The sequence below is a fragment of the Ictalurus furcatus genome, chromosome 12 (genome assembly GCF_023375685.1).
Source record: "Ictalurus furcatus strain D&B chromosome 12, Billie_1.0, whole genome shotgun sequence".
In the NCBI taxonomy this organism is placed as follows: Eukaryota; Metazoa; Chordata; class Actinopteri; order Siluriformes; family Ictaluridae; genus Ictalurus; species Ictalurus furcatus.
In genome coordinates, this window is record NC_071266.1 from 5,594,365 (window position 1) to 5,613,665 (window position 19,301).

At 42.0% G+C, this 19,301-nt stretch overlaps 1 protein-coding gene across 1 annotated transcript; it reads right to left on the reverse strand.

Annotated features, from left to right (window-relative positions):
- Window positions 1-41: 41 nt before the first annotated feature.
- Window positions 42-18,520, reverse strand: evpla (envoplakin a). The gene is made up of 22 exons (XM_053637235.1): window positions 18,432-18,520; window positions 15,004-15,103; window positions 14,700-14,854; window positions 13,475-13,598; window positions 12,217-12,348; window positions 11,693-11,734; window positions 11,085-11,246; window positions 10,883-10,990; window positions 10,484-10,579; window positions 8,364-8,474; window positions 7,953-8,099; window positions 7,055-7,209; window positions 6,768-6,865; window positions 6,478-6,650; window positions 5,746-5,924; window positions 5,466-5,604; window positions 5,146-5,339; window positions 4,868-5,018; window positions 4,647-4,730; window positions 4,441-4,545; window positions 4,243-4,335; window positions 42-3,994 (listed from the first exon to the last, which is right to left on the reverse strand). The coding sequence occupies exons 1-22, from the start codon at window positions 18,488-18,490 to the stop codon at window positions 593-595; spliced, it is 6,009 nt and encodes a 2,002-aa protein (XP_053493210.1). The 5' UTR covers window positions 18,491-18,520; the 3' UTR covers window positions 42-592.
- Between the last annotated feature and the right edge of the window lie 781 nt (window positions 18,521-19,301).

Sequence of the window (19,301 nt, forward strand, 5' to 3'; positions counted from 1 at the left end):
TTAACAAGACAAGATCCCTTTTTTTTTTTTTTTTTTAAACATTTTAATGAACAGTGGTATTTTTTAACATTGTCATGATGGGTGAATAGTTATTGATATTTTAAGCAAATAAGGGGGGAAAAAAAATACCCATCCCATCATCCCAAGTAAAATAAACAGTTTAAGATTTTTTTTTTTTCATAACCATTAAGCTTTTCAGATGAATATATGGTTATTCCTCACATCATGCAAATAAAGTAAACAAATATCTCCACAGCAGCAGTCAAAGCCCTTAAATGAATGCTGTTTATCCAAATTGTGATAAGTTATTTATATTAAAAAGAACCAGTGCATGCCAGATAGCATAATAAGCAAAATGCTGAGTAATCCCTATTAGCTGTGAAATATTAGTACTAACATCGAGACACTTTTGTGTGCACAAATATTAATATGTTAATAATGTAGTGTGACTTGGCATCTTTTTGTCCTGAGATTTACAACAATCTGATCATTATTAATATAAATATGAATGGTTTGTGCGGAGTGAATTACAGTTCGTTTGAAAAGAATCTTCAGAAACTGCAATGCTCTTCACTCTGGCTGTAAACGTGTCTTAAGAGTAGTTGCTGTATCTGTGGCTCTTGTACGAAGGCATGTAGCCAGCATCCGCGGATTGTGCAGGAAGCATCGGGAGGCCTGAGTATGGGTCGTTCTTGCAGAGTGCCATGGCCTGCTGGTAGCTGATCTTCTTCTTTGTAATTGGGTCCACTAGGTCCTTGGTGTAGTTTGCCTCGTCCTGAAGCTCTCTCATCATTGCATTGTCGATCATTTTGCCTTTGGCTGCATCTACAATGCTTATACGGCCTGCTTGGTTGGGGTTGACGAGGCCACCGGTAAGGTACTGCACCTGCATGTAACGCATGGCATTGTCTTTAGGCATCCACCCCTTCTGAACAGCCTCTCCAACTGACAGACGTGCTTTAGTTACTGGATCTTCAACCCCGGTGAAGGCTTTCTGGGCGTTGAGCAACTGCTGCAGCTGGGTGGAGTCGATCAGGCTTCGATCTACTGCTTTATGGACCGAATATCTTTCTCTGTTGTTAACATCCACAATACCACCAGTGGCCGCTTGTGCCTCCAACAACCTTTGGGCTGTAGTGGGGTCAATCATCTTTCGGGCCAGGGCCGAGCGCACTGAAATGCTTGCATTGGTATCGTTATCGTAAACTCCACAAATAGGGGGTAGTTCATCAAGGGTATTGGTGATGCTTTTGGTATATGAGGGGGGTTTCTGCGAAGTTCTTTGGCTGGTAACTGATGTGATCGTAGACAGCTTATTCTTTTCTCCAGCCACGAGAAGGGCAAACTCTGAGATGGGCATCTTTCCATCTTTGTATTGCTGTAATTGATGTTGAGTCAGTTTGCCATCTCTGAGAGCAGATTTGATGGAATATTGCTTGCCGCTCTTGCGATCTTGCAATACAGACATCTCCCCCTCAGGTCCCAATGTAGTGATCTCCTCCCAGTCACATTCCAATTCCTGCAAATTGATGTACTGGGTACGATCAATCAGCCCTTGGATGTAAGCATCATAGGGTGACATGTCTTTACCAGTTTCAGGGTCCAGGATGCTAATTCTGGTGGAGACGTTTTTCTCCTGCGTACGCGTTTCTGAAGCACTTTCCTCTTTTTTCAAGCTGTTCCTGAGCTCTGTGATGGTCTTTTCCCGCTTGTAAATCCTATCCTTCTCGTCCAGAATTTCTCTCTCCAAGCGCTGAACATCAGACTCCATCTTTATGCTCTTCTGCCTGTTCATTTGAGATCTTTCGCTCATTAGTCTGGAGTGCTGCTGGAATGAGATGCTGGTTTCTTTCTGCTCGCTCTCCAGAGCTCTCAGTTGTCGTTGGAGATCCTGTTTTTCTTTTAGAAGGGAATCCCTTTGATATACAAGATTAGTCTCCTCTTGAGAAGTCATTGTACTTCTGCTCCGCAGCCGCTCCTGTTTCTCCTTAAGACGACGGATTTCGTCCTCGACATCTAACCTGGCATTTCTCTGCTGGAGCACCTGCTCTCTAAAGCGAGAGAGCTGAGTTTCTACTGCTGGGTCTTTTTCTACCCTGACCACCTCTTTGTAGACTGTTCTCTCAAAAGATTTCTCTTTTTGCAGGATGTCGATCTGGATTTTCAAATTCCTGATGTCTCGCTCCAGCCTCATGACATCATTGCTCTCTTTGTCGAAGTCTGTCCTCAGGCCACTGGTCAGTTTTTCCAGTTTTGGATCCCGCTCTACTTTCAGAACTTCCTCCATGACAATATTCTCCTGGACTGGTGGTGGTGCGTTCTCTAGCTCATTGATACGGTATTTAATTTGTGATAGCTCTGTCTCCACCAATATCTTCTTTTGCCTCTCGTCACTTTCCCTAATAGTCCTCTCCTTATCCTCTATCAAAGCTCTTAGTCGCTGCACTTCCTGATCTGCCTTCCTACGATTGTTTAATTCCTCATCCAGACTCCTTCCCAGCCTCTCAAGGTCTATAAGCTGCCTTGGATCTTTCTCTAATTTCAACACTTCTTGTACGACCAACTTCTCTTCTGGTCTTTGTCTCTCCAGCAGTATGTATTTGTTCTGAAGATCGTATACCATTTCCTCTATGGTTCTGCGTGTCTGTGCCTCGTCGCGTACCTCCTTCCTTAGACGATCTGCTTCCTTCTCCAAGAGTGGATCGTTGATGTGCTTGATCACCTCTTTAGTGACCACCTTAGTCTCTATCTTTGACTTCTCTGCTCTCAGTTCATCCCGCTCTCTCTTGAGACGGTTCAGCTCATCTTGTAAGGAATTGTAGGATCTCTGCAGGGAATAGACTTGGTCCGAGAGCTTTTGAATCTCTCTCACGTTCTCTGGACTACGTTCTTCTTTCACCACCTCTTGAACCACTTCCTTATACTCAATCGTTGGTTTCTGAGAGCGGACAGTTTCCAAATCAACTCTGACCAAACTGATCTTTCTTTCATAATCAGAACTCTGCCTGACAGCATCCTGGAGTTCTCTCCTTAGTCGTACTATCTCTGCTTCAGTCTCTGGGGAAATCCTGTAGATCTCGTTAACAATCTCCTTGATGTCTATCTTTTGTTTAAGCTGCTCAACTTGGACATACCGTGCCTGAAGATCAGTCAGTTCATTAAGAAGCAATTTATTCTGATGTCTCTCTTCATCGATGCTAGCTCGAAGACTGGTAGCCTCCTTAATGAGTGCAGGGTCTGTTTCAACTTTCTTCACTTCTTTGGTCACATATTTGGGCTCTAAGGTAGGGATGAGTCGCTCAAGAGTGGTGATTTGACTCTTTGTTTGAACTATTAGGTTGTTCAAAGCCCGGGCCCTTTCACCCTCATCTTCAATGTCCATCTTAAATGACATAACAGCCTTCAGCATCTCAGGATCTTTCTCTACTCGAACAACCTCTTTCTGTACCACCCTTTCTTTGATAGTGGGCCTCTTTTGCTCCAAGAGTATCATCTCTGTTTTTAGTTGACCTCCTTGACTTTGTACAACTTTGACCTCATTCATCAATGTGTTTATCTCCTCCCTCAGCCTTTTAGCCTCCACATCCAACTGAGGGTCTCTCTCGTATTTGGTCACTTCTCTAGTCACCAGTTTTGGTTGAGCTCCCTTAAGTTCTGTTTCCATGCTAGAAAGCTTTCTGGTGATCACCTCAATCTCACTTTGGGTTGTAGTCCGTCGCAAGGCCTCCTCGTGGACTTTCTTCTGAAAGTCCGTTAAATCGGCCTCGAGCTTTGGATCACGGTAGTACTTTAGAACCTCCTTCTCTTCCACACGTTCAACACCTCTTCTGCTCTTGAGGGACATCATCCTGTCTTGAAACACTCTAAGCTCAGTTTCAACCTGGGTACGTCTGCCAATTTCTTCTCCAAGTTGCCTCTGTAGACTATCAACCTCGGCTATACTTTTTTGTTGCAGTTGCTGCTGCTGCTGTACGACGGCTACTTTCTCCTCTTTCTATAGAATGGGAACAAGAGAATAAATCCAATCATACAGAGTCTTGTTTGTATGTGCCATCACAAATCCTTTGAATGGTAATGCCCAAAATGTATCACATATTTTTAAAAAATATATATTTTGTCCAGAACGACTTGAGGTACAGACTTGAGTGTCATAGTAATGGGGCAGAAAGCATATAATGTTTTATATATCGTATATTAAAAGTTATTTATTTATTTATTTATTTAAATGAGGTGGATTTATACCTGTGCAAGAAGCGTCTTGGCTAAGTCCATCTGGTTGAGAAGCTGGTCATTTGCAGCCGCTGTATTAGCATAGCGGTTCACTAGAGCTTTTTCCTATATCACAGAAAGAAAAAAAAGAAAAAAAAAAGGAATTTAATGAACGTGAACTGCATTTGATTTGGTTAGGTGACGTGATGTTACACTTTCAATAAGTCTCACCTGTTTTGCTACAGACTCTGCCAGGGTAGGGGTGGACACCCTTCTATCTGCTGCGTCAAGGTTTTTCAGAGTAGCTTTGTACTTGTCGGAGTTAATATCGTATTCCTATACAGAGTGGGGGGGGAGGGGAAATGTACATGTTGAGTTCAAGGTATTTAGGGTTCGTTTAGATGGTACATTTACAATAAAGAGAACTTTAAGCTTACATTGAGGATATCCTGCAGATCCTGAGAGAGATCGACCATCCTGTCCACTTCATAACCTTTCCTTTTAATGTCCTCTACTACTCTCTGTGGGAAAACAAAACATTTTTTTTTTTTTTTTTAATTTATCATCATGGATGCTAACTATTCATAAGCTGTAATTTGGGCAGATAAAGTATTGTTGCAGCAATCATCGTGCATGTATATAGATTAAGTCCACTGACCTCTTGAGAAGCCTGCTTTGTTTGGACTTCGTATAGATTGTCCGAGGGCCTGACCTTGTTGTTGGGCAAATTGTCCAGGAATGTATCAAGTGATTGGGTAGCGTTCTGGAAGTCATTATTCTTGGTGCTAGCTCCTTGCAAAAGGCTCTCCCTATGCATAATTGTGAAATTGAGTTAATTACAATAATAACCTCATCATCGCGTTTCAATTAGAACAAAACGATTCACTTGGTGAGAAGATGCTAATTCCCTTCATTTGTTTGGAGCTATAATCATACCTGTCGACTAGCTGGTTGTTCAGGTTAGCATAGCGGTTCTGCAGGCTTTTAACCTGAGTCTCCTGCCTGCGTATGTCAGGGCAGTACTCCTGATATCCCTGCTGGAGGGAACTGCAAAGTTTTTCTGTCGTCTCCAGCTCCTTGTTCAGCTTCTGCATCTCGGGTTGGGCAGCAGCCACATCTTTCTTCAGATTCTGAGGAAGTTAATAAAGGGTTAACAACGACAAAAAATTGGCCCACTAGCAAGGGCGTTAAGGTTTATGATGTCAAACCTTTTTCAGCTTACACCATCGTGAAAATGCTCAAATTCCCTCGCTTACTTGCAGTTCGTGGATGCGGTTCTGGAGGGCGCTGGGAAAATCTGAAACGGGACCATCTTTACTCAGCTGCTTCTCAAAACCAGAAACGATTCCATCCACCTTTCTTATTTGGTTCTCCAAGTTCAGGGATGCATTTGCCCTGCAACAATATCCATTCATTTTAAGGGTGAGATCTTTTATTGAGCAACTGCAGAACATATGACCATACACTACAGTTGTATCATACTACTAAACCACAAATGTCCTCAATTATGTTTTATAAGCTTTATTTTTAGCCTACTTTTTGGTGTAGAGGTCATTAAGAGCAGCCAGGCTGTCTTGTTTGTTTTTGGTTTGGCTCAGTCTCTCAGGAAAACTGGATGATACTGGGCCGTTGAAGTCCTGGGATACGAATGGATCGAGCTCCTTCTGTACAGCTGCCTTTTGTTGCTCGAGCTGCCGCAGAGCTGCTGCAGCTTTCTGCAGGGACATGGAATAACAAGGATACATAACTGAAGTATATCTATTTAACCTCCAAGTTTGAAGCTATAAAGGTACTGGGAGCTGATAGTTGCACAGATGACGTACAGTTGTGACTAAAAGTTTGCATACCCATTGCAGAATCGGCTAAATCTTAATATCGTTAATAAAATATGAATAAAAATCCCATTTTGTTTATTTAATGCTGCCCTGAATACGCTATTTCACATAACAGATGTTTACATATAGTCCACAAGACAAGATAATAGCTGAATTTATAAAAAGTTATCCCGTTTACAAGTTTACATAATTGTTCATGAGTCTTAAAATATGCAGAGGATGCTGGAAAAGTAAAGAATGTGCCGGACCTGGAGAGCCATATCTTCCAACTTTGTGGTAACAGATTGGGGAAGACCCACATATGGGTGTGACGGTCAGGTGTCCACAAACTTTTGCCCACATAGTGCTGGTAATAGGCAGAAAAGCCTGAATGTGGACCAAAACGCGATCTTTCATCTTTTTTTTTTGTTTTTCCGTTTATTTTCTTTCTTACCTCTTGTTCCTTCAGACGGTAAGTAAGGTCTCCAGCAGGGTTGCTGCTGTCCAGTGGAGCTCTCATGCGGTTCAGGATGTCCAGTTCTGCCAGGGTCAGGTCTTTGTCCAACTGACTTAGACGCCCACTGAGTTCTGTAGCTTTAGTGTTGTCCAGAGATCTGGCTACAGAACCTGGAGCACAAACAAACATTAGAGGTCAGTGTGTGTATATATTTGCATAACGTGTCTCATCTGCGTGTTTGCTTTTGGAGTGTGTGTGTGTGTGTGTGTGCCGCGTGAATTATTCACCTGATTGCACTGCTCGTGCGGTTTCAGGGACCTGAGTCTTCAGTGAGGCCCTGACTGCTGCACGCCTTTTCTTCAGGTCATCCAGCTCTTTGCCCAACCTACACACACACACACACACACACACAGGCGATTCTGACCACTTCATTCTCAAATATACCCTTGAATTAACCACGTATATTATGTTCTGAATATTTCTCTGTATCGACATGATTGTTTCCTTTATACTTTTTGTATAATCTAACGCCGTAAAAGCCGTCACACGCTTTACCATTCGGAATCGGACTTACAGATCCACTTTGTCAATGGCCTCTGTGTCGGGTGGAGGAATCAGGAAGCACACTCCAGGAAAGGAGTTGATGGCCCCGTCAGTTGATTGTACTTCCCAGTTCGCGTTGTTGCTGTTGGACCTCAGGGTGAGCTTTTCGCCTCTGGATATGGATGCCTGGAAATCAAATCGTGTGCGTGTGTGAATACATCGCAACATGCAAACTTAAATGATAACATCGCATTTGAAAATCAACAAACGTTTGTTGGTCTATGAAAAGCTTCAAAGGTTTTGTAGGCTAGAACTAGAAAACGAATGTGGTTAAATCGTGAGTTTCGGATCACGACCGGTGCCTTGATACGGCAGCTGTAGATTAATGGTTAAAGGAATAATGAAATGTGAAGTGTACATCTTCTCCTTTTTAATGTAGACTCGTATAACCGAGTAATGTTTTTTGGGAATATTATGAGACGGTTCAGACGTGCCAACATCAAGGAAAGGAAAGGGCATGGGGTGTAAAAAGTCTCTCGTTTTCATTTGTTTCTAGTAGCCGTACACCTCACGTTGACGTTATCTGCGTGAACTATGACCTGTGGGTTCACAATCCTTAGGCTTGTAAGCCGACAGGAAAAAAAAGAAAAGTGGTGTGGAACTGAGATCTCTTTAAAATGAAACGGTTTGCTTCGTTGTTACGCTACATAACATAATACGCAACATATGCTAGGGTTTTTATTTCCCTCTCTGCCTGCTCTGCATGTTCTTGTTAGCAGTATTGTCAGCTTAGAACTCTTTATGTGCAAATAGCATTGAGGCAAGTGTGTGGAGATTTAGACATTCGTTGGCCAAACGTCCTGCGAGGTTCTGTGTCAGTCGTGAACGAATGTAAGCGCGTCGGCGGAAAGTGTGTTCGATTAAGACACCTTGGGAGTGCTCCAGTCGCACAGAGACTCGACGGTGGTGGACCGGTTCGGGGCTGTGCGGCGGAGTTTGAGAGGGGCGATGGTGGTGCTGCGTTTTCTCAGATCTGCCAAGAGTTGCTCACTGCGCTGAAGAGGCCTTTCCTCTGCCTGAGAGAGAGTGAGAGAGACACGAGGGATTAAGGGGGAAAGAAAGATAATGATTAAACCACAGCCTACTCCCGACATACTGACAATTCAGTACATAGTGTCCTTCTGAAATGTCTCAATGCACTGCAGTCAGTTCATGTCCCAACCCAAGTAGCTTAATGACCTACGGGAAGCCTTCTGGTAGACTTGTATTATTTCACACATCACACTTTTCCCCCCTTATATGATATCATATTGATGTTTTTAAAGTTAATAGGCTCTTACCTCTAGCTGTAGCTGAGTCTCGGTGTAGGACTTTTTCGAAAGAGATTTGGGGTCCAAAGTGGAACTGAGGCCCGTTAACGATTCAGACAAGGTCTCGGCATCCAGTTGGTACTGTGCACGGAAAAGATGGTTTAAAAAGATAAAATATCTATGATGTATGTCAGTATTTTATACAGTACATACACTGCATCAGTTCGAACATACTTCATACGCGTGAAACCCGAGGTGCTCGATGTTTGTTTACCGCCAATACGGCTCATAGTATGAGCTAAATAATACGTATATACTGTACAACTCTAACAGCATAAATAATCTCTACCATTTCACTCTCCAAGCATGGACTCCCTGGCTATTCATCACAGCTCCCACTTCGACACCCATGATTTTATAGAAGAGACGAAACAGAAACCTTTGTCTAATATGAACAAGGGAAATACTCAAATCAAGTTTTACTTCCAACCGCTCATCCGGCTTGTACTGGAAAATATAAGTGGGCCGAAAGAATCTGGCTCAGCCTAGATACTGAGTGCAGATACCGAGTCCTTAAATTTATGGAATATTTATTATTATTATTATTATTATTTTCGAATCTTGCTGATTCACTGCAAAAAAAAAAAAAAAAAAAATCTCGAATATAGTCAAACGTATCTTTTATGTCCTATTATAAGGTTACAATAAAGCAAATATAAGATTATGCTTTCTGCTGTCAAGCGTGAAATAGTCTTGTTCTATTGGCAGATAATTGGGCTAATTTTAAGCTGGTTAAATTATTTCACTTGCTAAGATGTTTGCAGTGTTGAGAACGTGTTTAATGCCTTCCAGGTTTGAAAAACTAAGGACTAAGAGTCTGCTTTAGAGTATGGAACACATTAGGTTAGGGGGATCTCCTCAACCACCACTAGCGCATAGCATCCACGGGATTTCGCAGAGATTTTTTATGATGGTTCCAGCCAAAAAAAACTACTTGAATTGCACTAAAGTGTTCTGCACCGTTCTTTCGCAGTGATGTATGTTGGTAAATGAAACCTTTTTAGCTGTACTCGGGTGCGACGCACGCGAATCGAAGAGGGCTCGGGCTCGGGCTCAACGCGTGTCGTGATGGTGTCACGTGGTGCGTTTCGGCCCAAATCTGCGGAAAATCGCACGCTCCTCCTGATATTGCTGAGTTTGCTTGATTTTGCATTCATTTACATTTATGCATTCAGCAGACGCGTTTATGAGGAAACACAAGCAAAGTGACGTATCAAGCGGAGAACGATACAGGTAGTGTTACAATACAAGATTTATAATTAAGCTCTAGAGCAGTAAAGTGTGCAAAGTCGAGGTGTAAGAGGCAGTGTAGTTTTTTTTTTTTTTTTTTTTTTTTAAATAATGTAGGGGTTGGTTAAGTGTTCACGGAAGAGGTGGGTCTTTAGCCGTTTTTTTTAAGCTAGTGACAGATTCATCGGTCCAGATTGAGGTCGGAAGTTCATTCCACTACTGAGGGACAGTTAGTGTGAAGGTTCTTGAAAGGGACCTCGAGCCACGCTGAGTAGGTAGTACTAAGCGTCGGTCGTTAATCGATCACAGATTGCGTGAGGGAACGTAAGTCTTCAGGAGAGTGTTGAGGTAGGGGATGCTGTTCCAGACGAGAGCAATTTTTGAAATCGCAAAAAATCCTGGAGGGACTGAGTATTACAGACTTAAATAATTGATTAGTTCTAATTAGTTACTGCACGTAACGAACCGCAGAGGTCACTCAACACTAGCTAGCTAGGACCTGTAGAAGTGATGTCAATTAAACCTTATGAAATATGCATTCAGATGATCGATCCCACGCTCAATATTTTGCACAGTAGAGTCTTAACAAAAGGTCCATTGCACGTTAATACGCCTAACCTTTGTCAATATTTTTCCCCCGATACATTTTATAGCTCATAATTTCAGCTCCATTAATCACAGGTTAAAATTCATGCTTGTAAATCATACGAGGAAAATTTGATGTCTTGTCTGACCGCTACGTGACCCCGCCATGAATGACCCCTTCAGAGAGCGTCCGGTGTCCCCGACACGTCACCACACCCAGGGCGTTACAAGGCTGGCTAACTTTCAAGTCCTGTGCTTGTCCTGTATCCCGTTACCTTTTTGTAATCCTCCACATTGTCCAGGTGTGTTTCTTGGCAGATGCAGAGGTTCAGAAATTTCTGCCATTCGTTCCTCAACGTGTCTCTGTGAACCTGAAACGTGAAACAGAGACTTTACACATGCTGAAATTGAGCACCGATCACTGGGTAATGTCACTGCTCAGACATGGTGTTTCAGCCTCGTAAAACAGCAAATAACAAAAAGAAAACGACGGAAACAAAATCACCACATCGACACGTACCCATCACGTCTTATCAGTCATTCACGGAGAAATGATACGATGTATTTATATCAAAATACACCGCAGCGCTGTTGGATTCTCAATTCCGATGTTGTTCCGAAGTTCTGACGTTAACGTCCGTTCTAATCCACATCACAGGATTATATTCTCTCACCTGAACGGTGCTTGCTGCAGGGTGTTTCATCTCGATCAGACGATCTCCGTCATCCTGCAGCTTGTTCACCTCGCTCTCGTGGGACAGCAGGCTGTTGTTTTTAAAGTTCTACAAGCAAAGCACAGAGTTACGGAAAACACTCAGCCTTGCTTTTAAAGGCGGCGACTGGACGGATCGAATAAATGGGAGTCGAGAGCCTCACCATGTAGCGACGCCGGACGTCCGGCGGATCCACCATGCGGTCGCTCCAGTCCTGCTGGAGGATCTTCGCCTGTTCGTCGCTCAGGTAGCCTACCTCTTTATTACAGCTGTGCATGTACTCGTACAGGCTGTTCAGGTAGTGTTGGCGCCATTTTGAGTTGTCCTGCGTGACGACAACAAAACACACACGTGGACGCAGGCCTTCTTAGTTAGCTTGTTCTGATTACCCGGTGTTAAAAGCACCGATGAAACAGATGTGCAAAACGTTCACGATAAATACCTCGGAAAATAAAAACAAATTCACGTCGATTCACATTATGTAAAGGAATGGTTCAGGAAAAAAACACGAATAATAATAATAGTTTGAAACACATGTATAAAAGTTTTGGGCGACACTGACGACTATTTTCTGAATCTTTTTGATTTTGACAATTTTATGAAAATGTTCAGATTTGTGGTAAAGGAAACGTTCAAAAATATAAATGGATTTTTTTTTTTCTCTTTTGTTGCTGAACTGTTCCTTTAATATCAGCATTCCAAGGCTTCCTGATTTAAAAAAAAAAAAAAAAAAAAAAAAAAAAATTTAAGACTGAAAGAGTAAGATCTTACCAACAGATTGCCGTATTGCTTCTTGAGGGCAGCATATTCCTCCTAAAACAATAAAGCAAGATATCAGCATTTATTTAATCAAAATATATTGCAAATCTGAGGTATACTGCAAAAAAAAACAAAAAAAAACCCATCTTAGCAAGTTAAAATATCTTGAATATAGTCAAAACGATCCAGCATTTCCTATTAAAACATTACAACAAACCCAATATAAGATTATTAAACCTACTTCTAGACATATTTCACTATTTTTAAGCTTTCTTGTTCGACTGTGCTCATTTTAAGCACTGATTTCTAAATGATCTGCCAATAGAATAAGAAATATGTCCAGAAACAGGCTTAATGATCGTATGTTTGGTTTGTTGTAGTGTTCTAATAGGAAATAGTTTTCTAATCGGTTTGACTAGATTCGAGATATTTTCACTTGCTAAGATGTGCGTTCGACCTCGGAGATATAAACGAGGGCTCTGAGAACGACAAACTTTTAAGAAAGATGTCTGTTGAGTGGATGGAATGTGGCTGACCTTAGAGCTGGTGCTGTCTGGGCTGAGCTGCGTGTTGTAGGCTTCGATCTCCTTGTGGAGTATATTATGGGCTGCGATCTGTTTCTCCAGTTCCGCCATGGTGGGTCCGTACGCCTCTGAGTTGACCTCTTTCTGCAACACGCACACGTATAGCGAGGCACTGAGAAACATTCACATTTCCAGTATTGAAGCCTTAGTGATCTAAGGGGCTAGTGGTAGAAATTCCTGGACCTGTTTGGAATGTGTGACCCAAGTGCTCAATGAGAGCTGCACCCTGTTCTTCTAAACAGGTACAAATGCAAAACAATCTTGGATATGTAACCTTTCGGCTCCAGGTCATATCGTTTTCCCCCTGTAGACGCAAATAATATTCTGTCGTCTGTTTTTTAAAGCACAATTACTTACGAATTTGACAATACACCATATCTTGATCATTACTAGTACGTACTAGTTACTAGGTAGCATGAATGCCTTGTATAGGAACAATATGTATGGCAGATTTGCTACAAGTTGCTGAAGTGTGACGTCACATCGCCAAGCCCTATACGTACCTATAGCACCTTCTATTTAGACTATACCTGAAAGGAGAGCTACTTTTATCAAACATAATTGTCTTATTTATAAATGTATATGTAGATAAGGCTTTAACGCTATAGCAAGCATGTCGCATATCATATTATACCCCAGCGCTACCAAAAGCTCAATTCTGATTGGTCAGAATGTGTCGATTGCGTTTCTATGACAAGAGCATGTGCTTGTTGTAAGACGTTATGGTTTCTATAGTAACGACATACACAAGGAATTGGACGGCAGACATTCTGGATTTAAAAACGTGCGTAATGTTGATTTTTCTTTTTTTACAGTTACATTTATAGAGCGCTTTTCTAGACACTCAGAGCGCTTTATACAGTATGGGGGGGAGGGGGTCTCCTCGATCACCACTGGTGTGTAGCATCCACCTGGATGATGCAACAGCAGCCATCGTGCGCAAGAATGCCCATCACACGCCAGCGATTAGTGGAGAGGAGAGAGTGATGTAGCCAATTCAGAGATGGGGATTATTATGGTAATTATTAGGATTGTTAGATACGGGGACGTTTTCTGTGAGGAGAATTTTATCTCGGATTTTTGGAAGGAGTCTCCAGTGTCAGCGCTTTGTAACAAATGTTTCCAGACATTGGAAAGCCTTAAGAATGGAGCAGTTTTGACTGTTTATAGCTGCTATGACGTGATAACTTGTTTCACCTTTGCCGCTTACCTGTTTCTGGTTGAACACCTGGATCCAGTTGATGCGCGGCTGCAGGCCGATCTCGTTCATCTGCTTGTAGAGATCACGGTAAAACGCGCAGTCCTTCAGCCAGCGCTCATGAAGTCGACTCACACTAACACGCAAATACAAAACAGCTTCAGCATCACAACCTATAAGCCACGCATACACATATATGACACCGTGACACTCATTTTTCCTTGCTGTATATGTACAGGTACATGTCATGCGCCATCTAGTGGCCATGCTGTGAACTAGTGTATAACGCACACTTACTTCAGGGTTCAAATAAATATTGTGAAACGTTTTGTCAGTGAATTCCTATTCTGTACGGCTTTATATAGCTAAGCTGAGGTTTATTAATGATACTAAAATTGTATGCATTATATTTGATATCTACTGTAGGCTTTATCTATAGGCGGCCGGCTCGTTGCTATTTATAGTATTTCATAAAATGGTTAATGATCAATTATTTGTTTGTAATTAATCAATAGCTTGGTGCATTCAGATCTAAATTAATATCAGGGAAGAAAAAAAAAGGAAAAAGTATCTGGGGTATACTAAACAAAATATTTCTGCGTTGCAGATAAAATAATTTTTTTTTTTCATGAAAAAAATCTATAGTGTACAGTGTGTATCTGCATGTACGATATTATTAATTAACACATTATAATTATAATTAAACATAAACAAAACAATATTGTGATATGCTTTGACAAAATTCTACATGCTTATAAAAAAAATTTTTTTTAAAAAAAGGCGAGGAGCAAAAAGACAAGTATAGTAAACAATTCTTCTATAGAGACTGTGGACAGAAAAAAAATAATGGTCCCAGATAGTCTAATAAAATGACCTTTTGGTTTTCACTTTCATTTTTCATACCATTAAAGGTTTAATTATGAATGATGTGAAGTTGAACGTTCTAAGTCTTTGGTTCTAGAGTAAATTGAAATTTGTTTCATTGTTTGCTAAATATTGTTGAATCGGGAACATAATTCATCTAGATGGCGTAAGAAGAAACCTCCGAACGTTAGGAGGCAGTTTAGTGGGCGTGTTGTATAATGAAACAGACACGCCTCTTGTTGTCATCCATGGATTGATACTACTACATGGAGAAGCTTGTCCACTTTTATGTGAACTGTTTCTCCAGACGCATCTTGTGGGACGATTGTCATTTTCATTTAGGACATCTATCGATTGGCGTTTGTGTACTCACTCTTTCTCGATCTCTCCTGCCTGGGGGTGTTTCATTTTCTTGGCTTTGTCCAAATCCAGGAAGAGATCCTTGAGGAGCCCTTCGGCCTCGGAGAGGCACTCGGAATTCTCACTCTGGTGTTTAAAGGGGATGTTTTTCTTGTCATTTTCCGCATCCTGAAAGACATAACAAGGCAGAAATGACAGTTGAGAATCGTCTTTGTACAACAGCACTGGCTCTTGCTCTGCTCACTTCTCCTAGAGCCATTTTGGACTCAGCCACAGTGATAGCGCAGAGATAGAGATAGAGATAAATGTAGACTCACGACGACCAGCAGGTCTTCAGCCCTCAGCACGTCTTTTTCCACCGTGTCAGCATTCTTCTGCATGCGTGCGATCAGTAAGGTCAGGTCGCTCACCTGAGACCTGTAGAAATCAGGGTCAGAGGTCATGGTTCAGAGTTTATCCTTCAGTAATCAACAATTTATAAATGGTATTCAGAGTCTTTGATGTCACGGTGCAAAAATGTTGCTCGGCGCCAGGTTTATGGCAGCAAAAGAAAGAATGGTGTCACGTGATCAAGCAGATGTCATATGAGCAAGTCGCTAAACTGAACCAGGGTCACGTCAGGGAACCAGGGTCACGTCAGGGAACCAGGGTCACGTCAGGGAACCAGGGTCACGTCAGGGAATCAGGACGTGCTGGCATTTGTCTCGGGTAAGGCAGTGATAATGCTCTGCTGGGGATTTTCTCCAGCAAATAGCATGTGTCAAGATACAATACATCCATCTGTGTACATAACAGGACAACACAGCGGTCCTGATTGATCAGGGTCCCGTAGTGAGGATGTGACGGAAGCACCATGGGCACATGTATGGGTGTTACACAGTCAGAAACAGGAAGTGAACAAATAACAAAGCCATTGTATTCACTACAACCACCATGTAGCTTCATTATGTGTATATATATATATATATATATATATATATATATATATATATATATATATATATATATATATCTCGATCGTAGTCATCTGTCCATCAAGCAAGGAAAAGGGCCACCATTTGATCGGATGTTATATCTCTACCCTTACATCGACAAGATAGACCTATCACGTGTTTAATTAAGTGAAAATTTCTTCATTTCATGCTCATAGCTGAAAGAAAGAAAAAAAAGAAGTGGCAGAACAAGCCGAGGACTCGAACAGGTTTGGCGTTATGGCTGACATGCTAAGCTGGTATGTGCAGTTTGGGTGTGGAGACAATGAGACTAATGATACCTGGGTTCTGTGAATTCAGTGCATGTCTGTCATTCCACAACTTCCCCCTCCACTTTCTCTCTTTGTAATAGCTCTAATCAGACTGTGTCTATCTCTCACTCTCAGTCGTTATCTCTCTGTCTCTCAGTCAAACTCTCTCTCTCTCTCTCTCTCTCTCTCAGCACAAACACACAGCTGTGATTGAATGTATCGTATGTAATTGTATCACAGAGTGCATATGGGGATTGTATATAAGTAGAACCTTTTTTTATTATTATTATTATTATTATTGCTAAAGGAGCTGTAGGACTTTTTGTACATATCCATCCAATACCCTTGGTTCATCTACTCTCAATCATTCACTTTAATAAGTCGCAGTCACAGTAGCTACGTGCGATCTCATTCAAAACACTGCAAGCACACCACTTTGTTGCGGTCCTGGCACTCATTTCAACCAGCTGTACCTTGCATTGCATGGTTTAGGTGAGTTAAGGTGGTGTGATAGAAATGCAGAAAACATCTTTTCGGCCTGACGAATACCTTCACACACCCTCGCTCTAAACCAAACCTTTCAGTAAAACATTCAAAACCCGATGAGGTAAAGCGAGATCGAGCGGTGCTGTAATCATCTTCCCATTCATTGACCAGGCTGGTTTTGTTCCTTCTCAGCAATGCTAACAATGTTCCACCGCCCTCTTGTCACAGGCCCTCGCTTCTCTTCTGGACCCACCCTGGCAAGGGTTCCTCCCTTGGACACAGATCTGAGGGAAAAGCCCAAGTTCTCAGAAGCCAGAGAAGAACACAATTACGCTACGATTAAATCCTCATAAAGCTTTGAAGCCCCATTAAATAGTATTGAACTACTGGATCTTTAAATACACTTGTAAAACCTGATTGGTATTGGAAAACAGTTGACGCTGACCGATTGGGCGCTCGGCCATATATTCATCATTCACGGATATTTTATTTTTCTGGCAACCACGCGACTAGACAAATAGATTTTCTTTGCAGCTTAATAATAATATTTTCATTGGACTCAGTGAAGTTATTTTAATCGGTTACGCAAGAGGCGTGTCTAAACAAACACTCACGGAAAATATTTGTTGTGATTCACAACTGTCAAGCAACCTCAGTCCTGTTTTTTTGAAATTTTCCACATATAATGGTGCAAATTATTTCAGGAAAATGTCAAGGTTATCAGTCACCCAGGTCGTTTTCCTTGTCAACGTCGTGATATCATTATATTTCACGTGCACGTGGCACTTTACTCCTTAGCTTCTCAATTCGGAAGGTTTACAGAATGTATTTATTTAGATGATCCGTTTTCCATGATGGTTATACAGTGAATTTCTTGGCGCAACATAGCAAATGATTTTGGACAAAAGACAACAATGAGACATTCCACCATTCTAGACCCATCTGCGTTGATTTGCTATCTGTAGACTGAATGTCCCACTTGTTTTTTTTTTGTTTTCATTCTAGATGTTACATGATGTCGCATGTTGTTATTAGCTCTTCCTGGAGGAGTGTGCGAAATCTACGGTCACGGCTTGCACACCCATATCCCGCACCTATATGTCATGGTTTGCCGTTTCAGCCATGTATTGGTGCAGCGTCAACCCTGACCTTCAGTGCTCTGTGTTACAATGATTCTAGATCTAAAATCTCTTGGAGCAATGGTTCTGAAGAAGCGAGTTCCTCTGGAAAAGCCACAATTGTACGACTATGACTAAGAGCCGGGACAACACCTATCGGAGGGAAGAGTGGATCAGTTACGACACCCGAACCACTCCAACCATTCTTGGTTTTGTACTCTCAATTCCACCGGTAGTTATTTCCAATTAAAGTCGTTTGTGGCACTAGGGTCCTACCTTGAGACAACTTGTCTCTAAAGGCTATGTTTACAAAGCAAAGCGAGATAACGCTTACGACACCACCTCCGTAAGGGTACAGTGGGAAGACCGGGTAACTCATCGCTCATCGAGGGTCATTCACTGGAAATCTTTTCATGAACGTTTTTGGTAACCTGCCATTGAGTTGAATCAGGTGATAAACGAGGACTTATTGTGAGGCCGTACTTTTGCCCTCCAGGACTGGATGTCTGACACCCGTGCTATCAAATATCAAGTGTCATCAAAAATTTGACACTTAGCCCAAGATGCCAGAACTCAACTGTAATAAAAGACGGTAGGCTTTGTTTTTCCTCCAAATACCATCCAAATTACATAACATTTTAGCTTTTCAGAACAGGGTTTAACTGCTATGCAGAGAGAAATATTTCAAAACATCTACATGAAGCAGAATGGCGCAAAGTTTAAGAACCGTTAAGGCAATCTCATCCATGTCACACTCTCCTAAAGTGAAGGCCAAGTGCGAGATCTGTGATATAGACCTGTGCAGCCGGGGACTGACCGACTTTAGCCTCCACATGAGCTCCGGTTACAAGCACCTCCTCAAAATCAGTCACTAAGTCACACTCGCTAACACACTCACTTGGTCATCTTGGACGAAGCCTTGAGGGTGCTGCTGTCCTTGGTGCTCTTCTTAAACATCCTGCAGGTTCAGGGTGAGGTGAAAAAGTCACCTGTGTGTATATGTGTATATTTCTTTCAGCCTCTCAGCCTTCTCAGTCGTAAATCCCCCCTCGCACACTGTTCGGCTTCTTCTGCGCGGCGTCTATGTCTCGACTCAATCACACATGCGTACACACACGCTCTGTGCGTCTCTGGTGGTGTGTGTGTCTCCCGAAGTGTCACGAACTGTTAAAAGATGGAGATGTTTGCCTGCCTCTGCTCCGCCCTGAGGAACAAGTGTTGGACGACACCCAGGCGTACAGAGGAACCGGGCAGACCTGTTCTACGCTCCCGTTTCTCTTATACACACACATACACAAGTTTGTCATACATTCACAATGTGGGCCAACAGAGAATGCCTACTTGAAATGTGCATGAAATGCCATAATCTGTGTTGCATACATACCCTCATTCTGATGACTGTGCTAATAATTTCTAACCTAAAGGGTTCTTTGGTGTTTCCTGTTAAGGATTGTATGTAGAACTCTATATTTTGTATACCTCACATTTTTGTAAATATTTGATGATATCTTTTCATGCAACAACACTGAAGAAATGACACTTTGCTACAATGTAAAGTAGTGAGTGTACAGCTTGTGTAACAGTGTAAATTTGCTGTCCCCTCAAAATAACTCAACACACAGCCATTAATGTCTAAACCGCTGGCAACAAAAGTGAGTACACCCCTAAATGAAAATGTCAAATTGGGCCCAATTAGCCATTTTCCCTCCCCGGTGTCATGTGACTTGTTAGTGTTACAAGGTCTCAGGTGTGAATGGGGAGCAGGTGT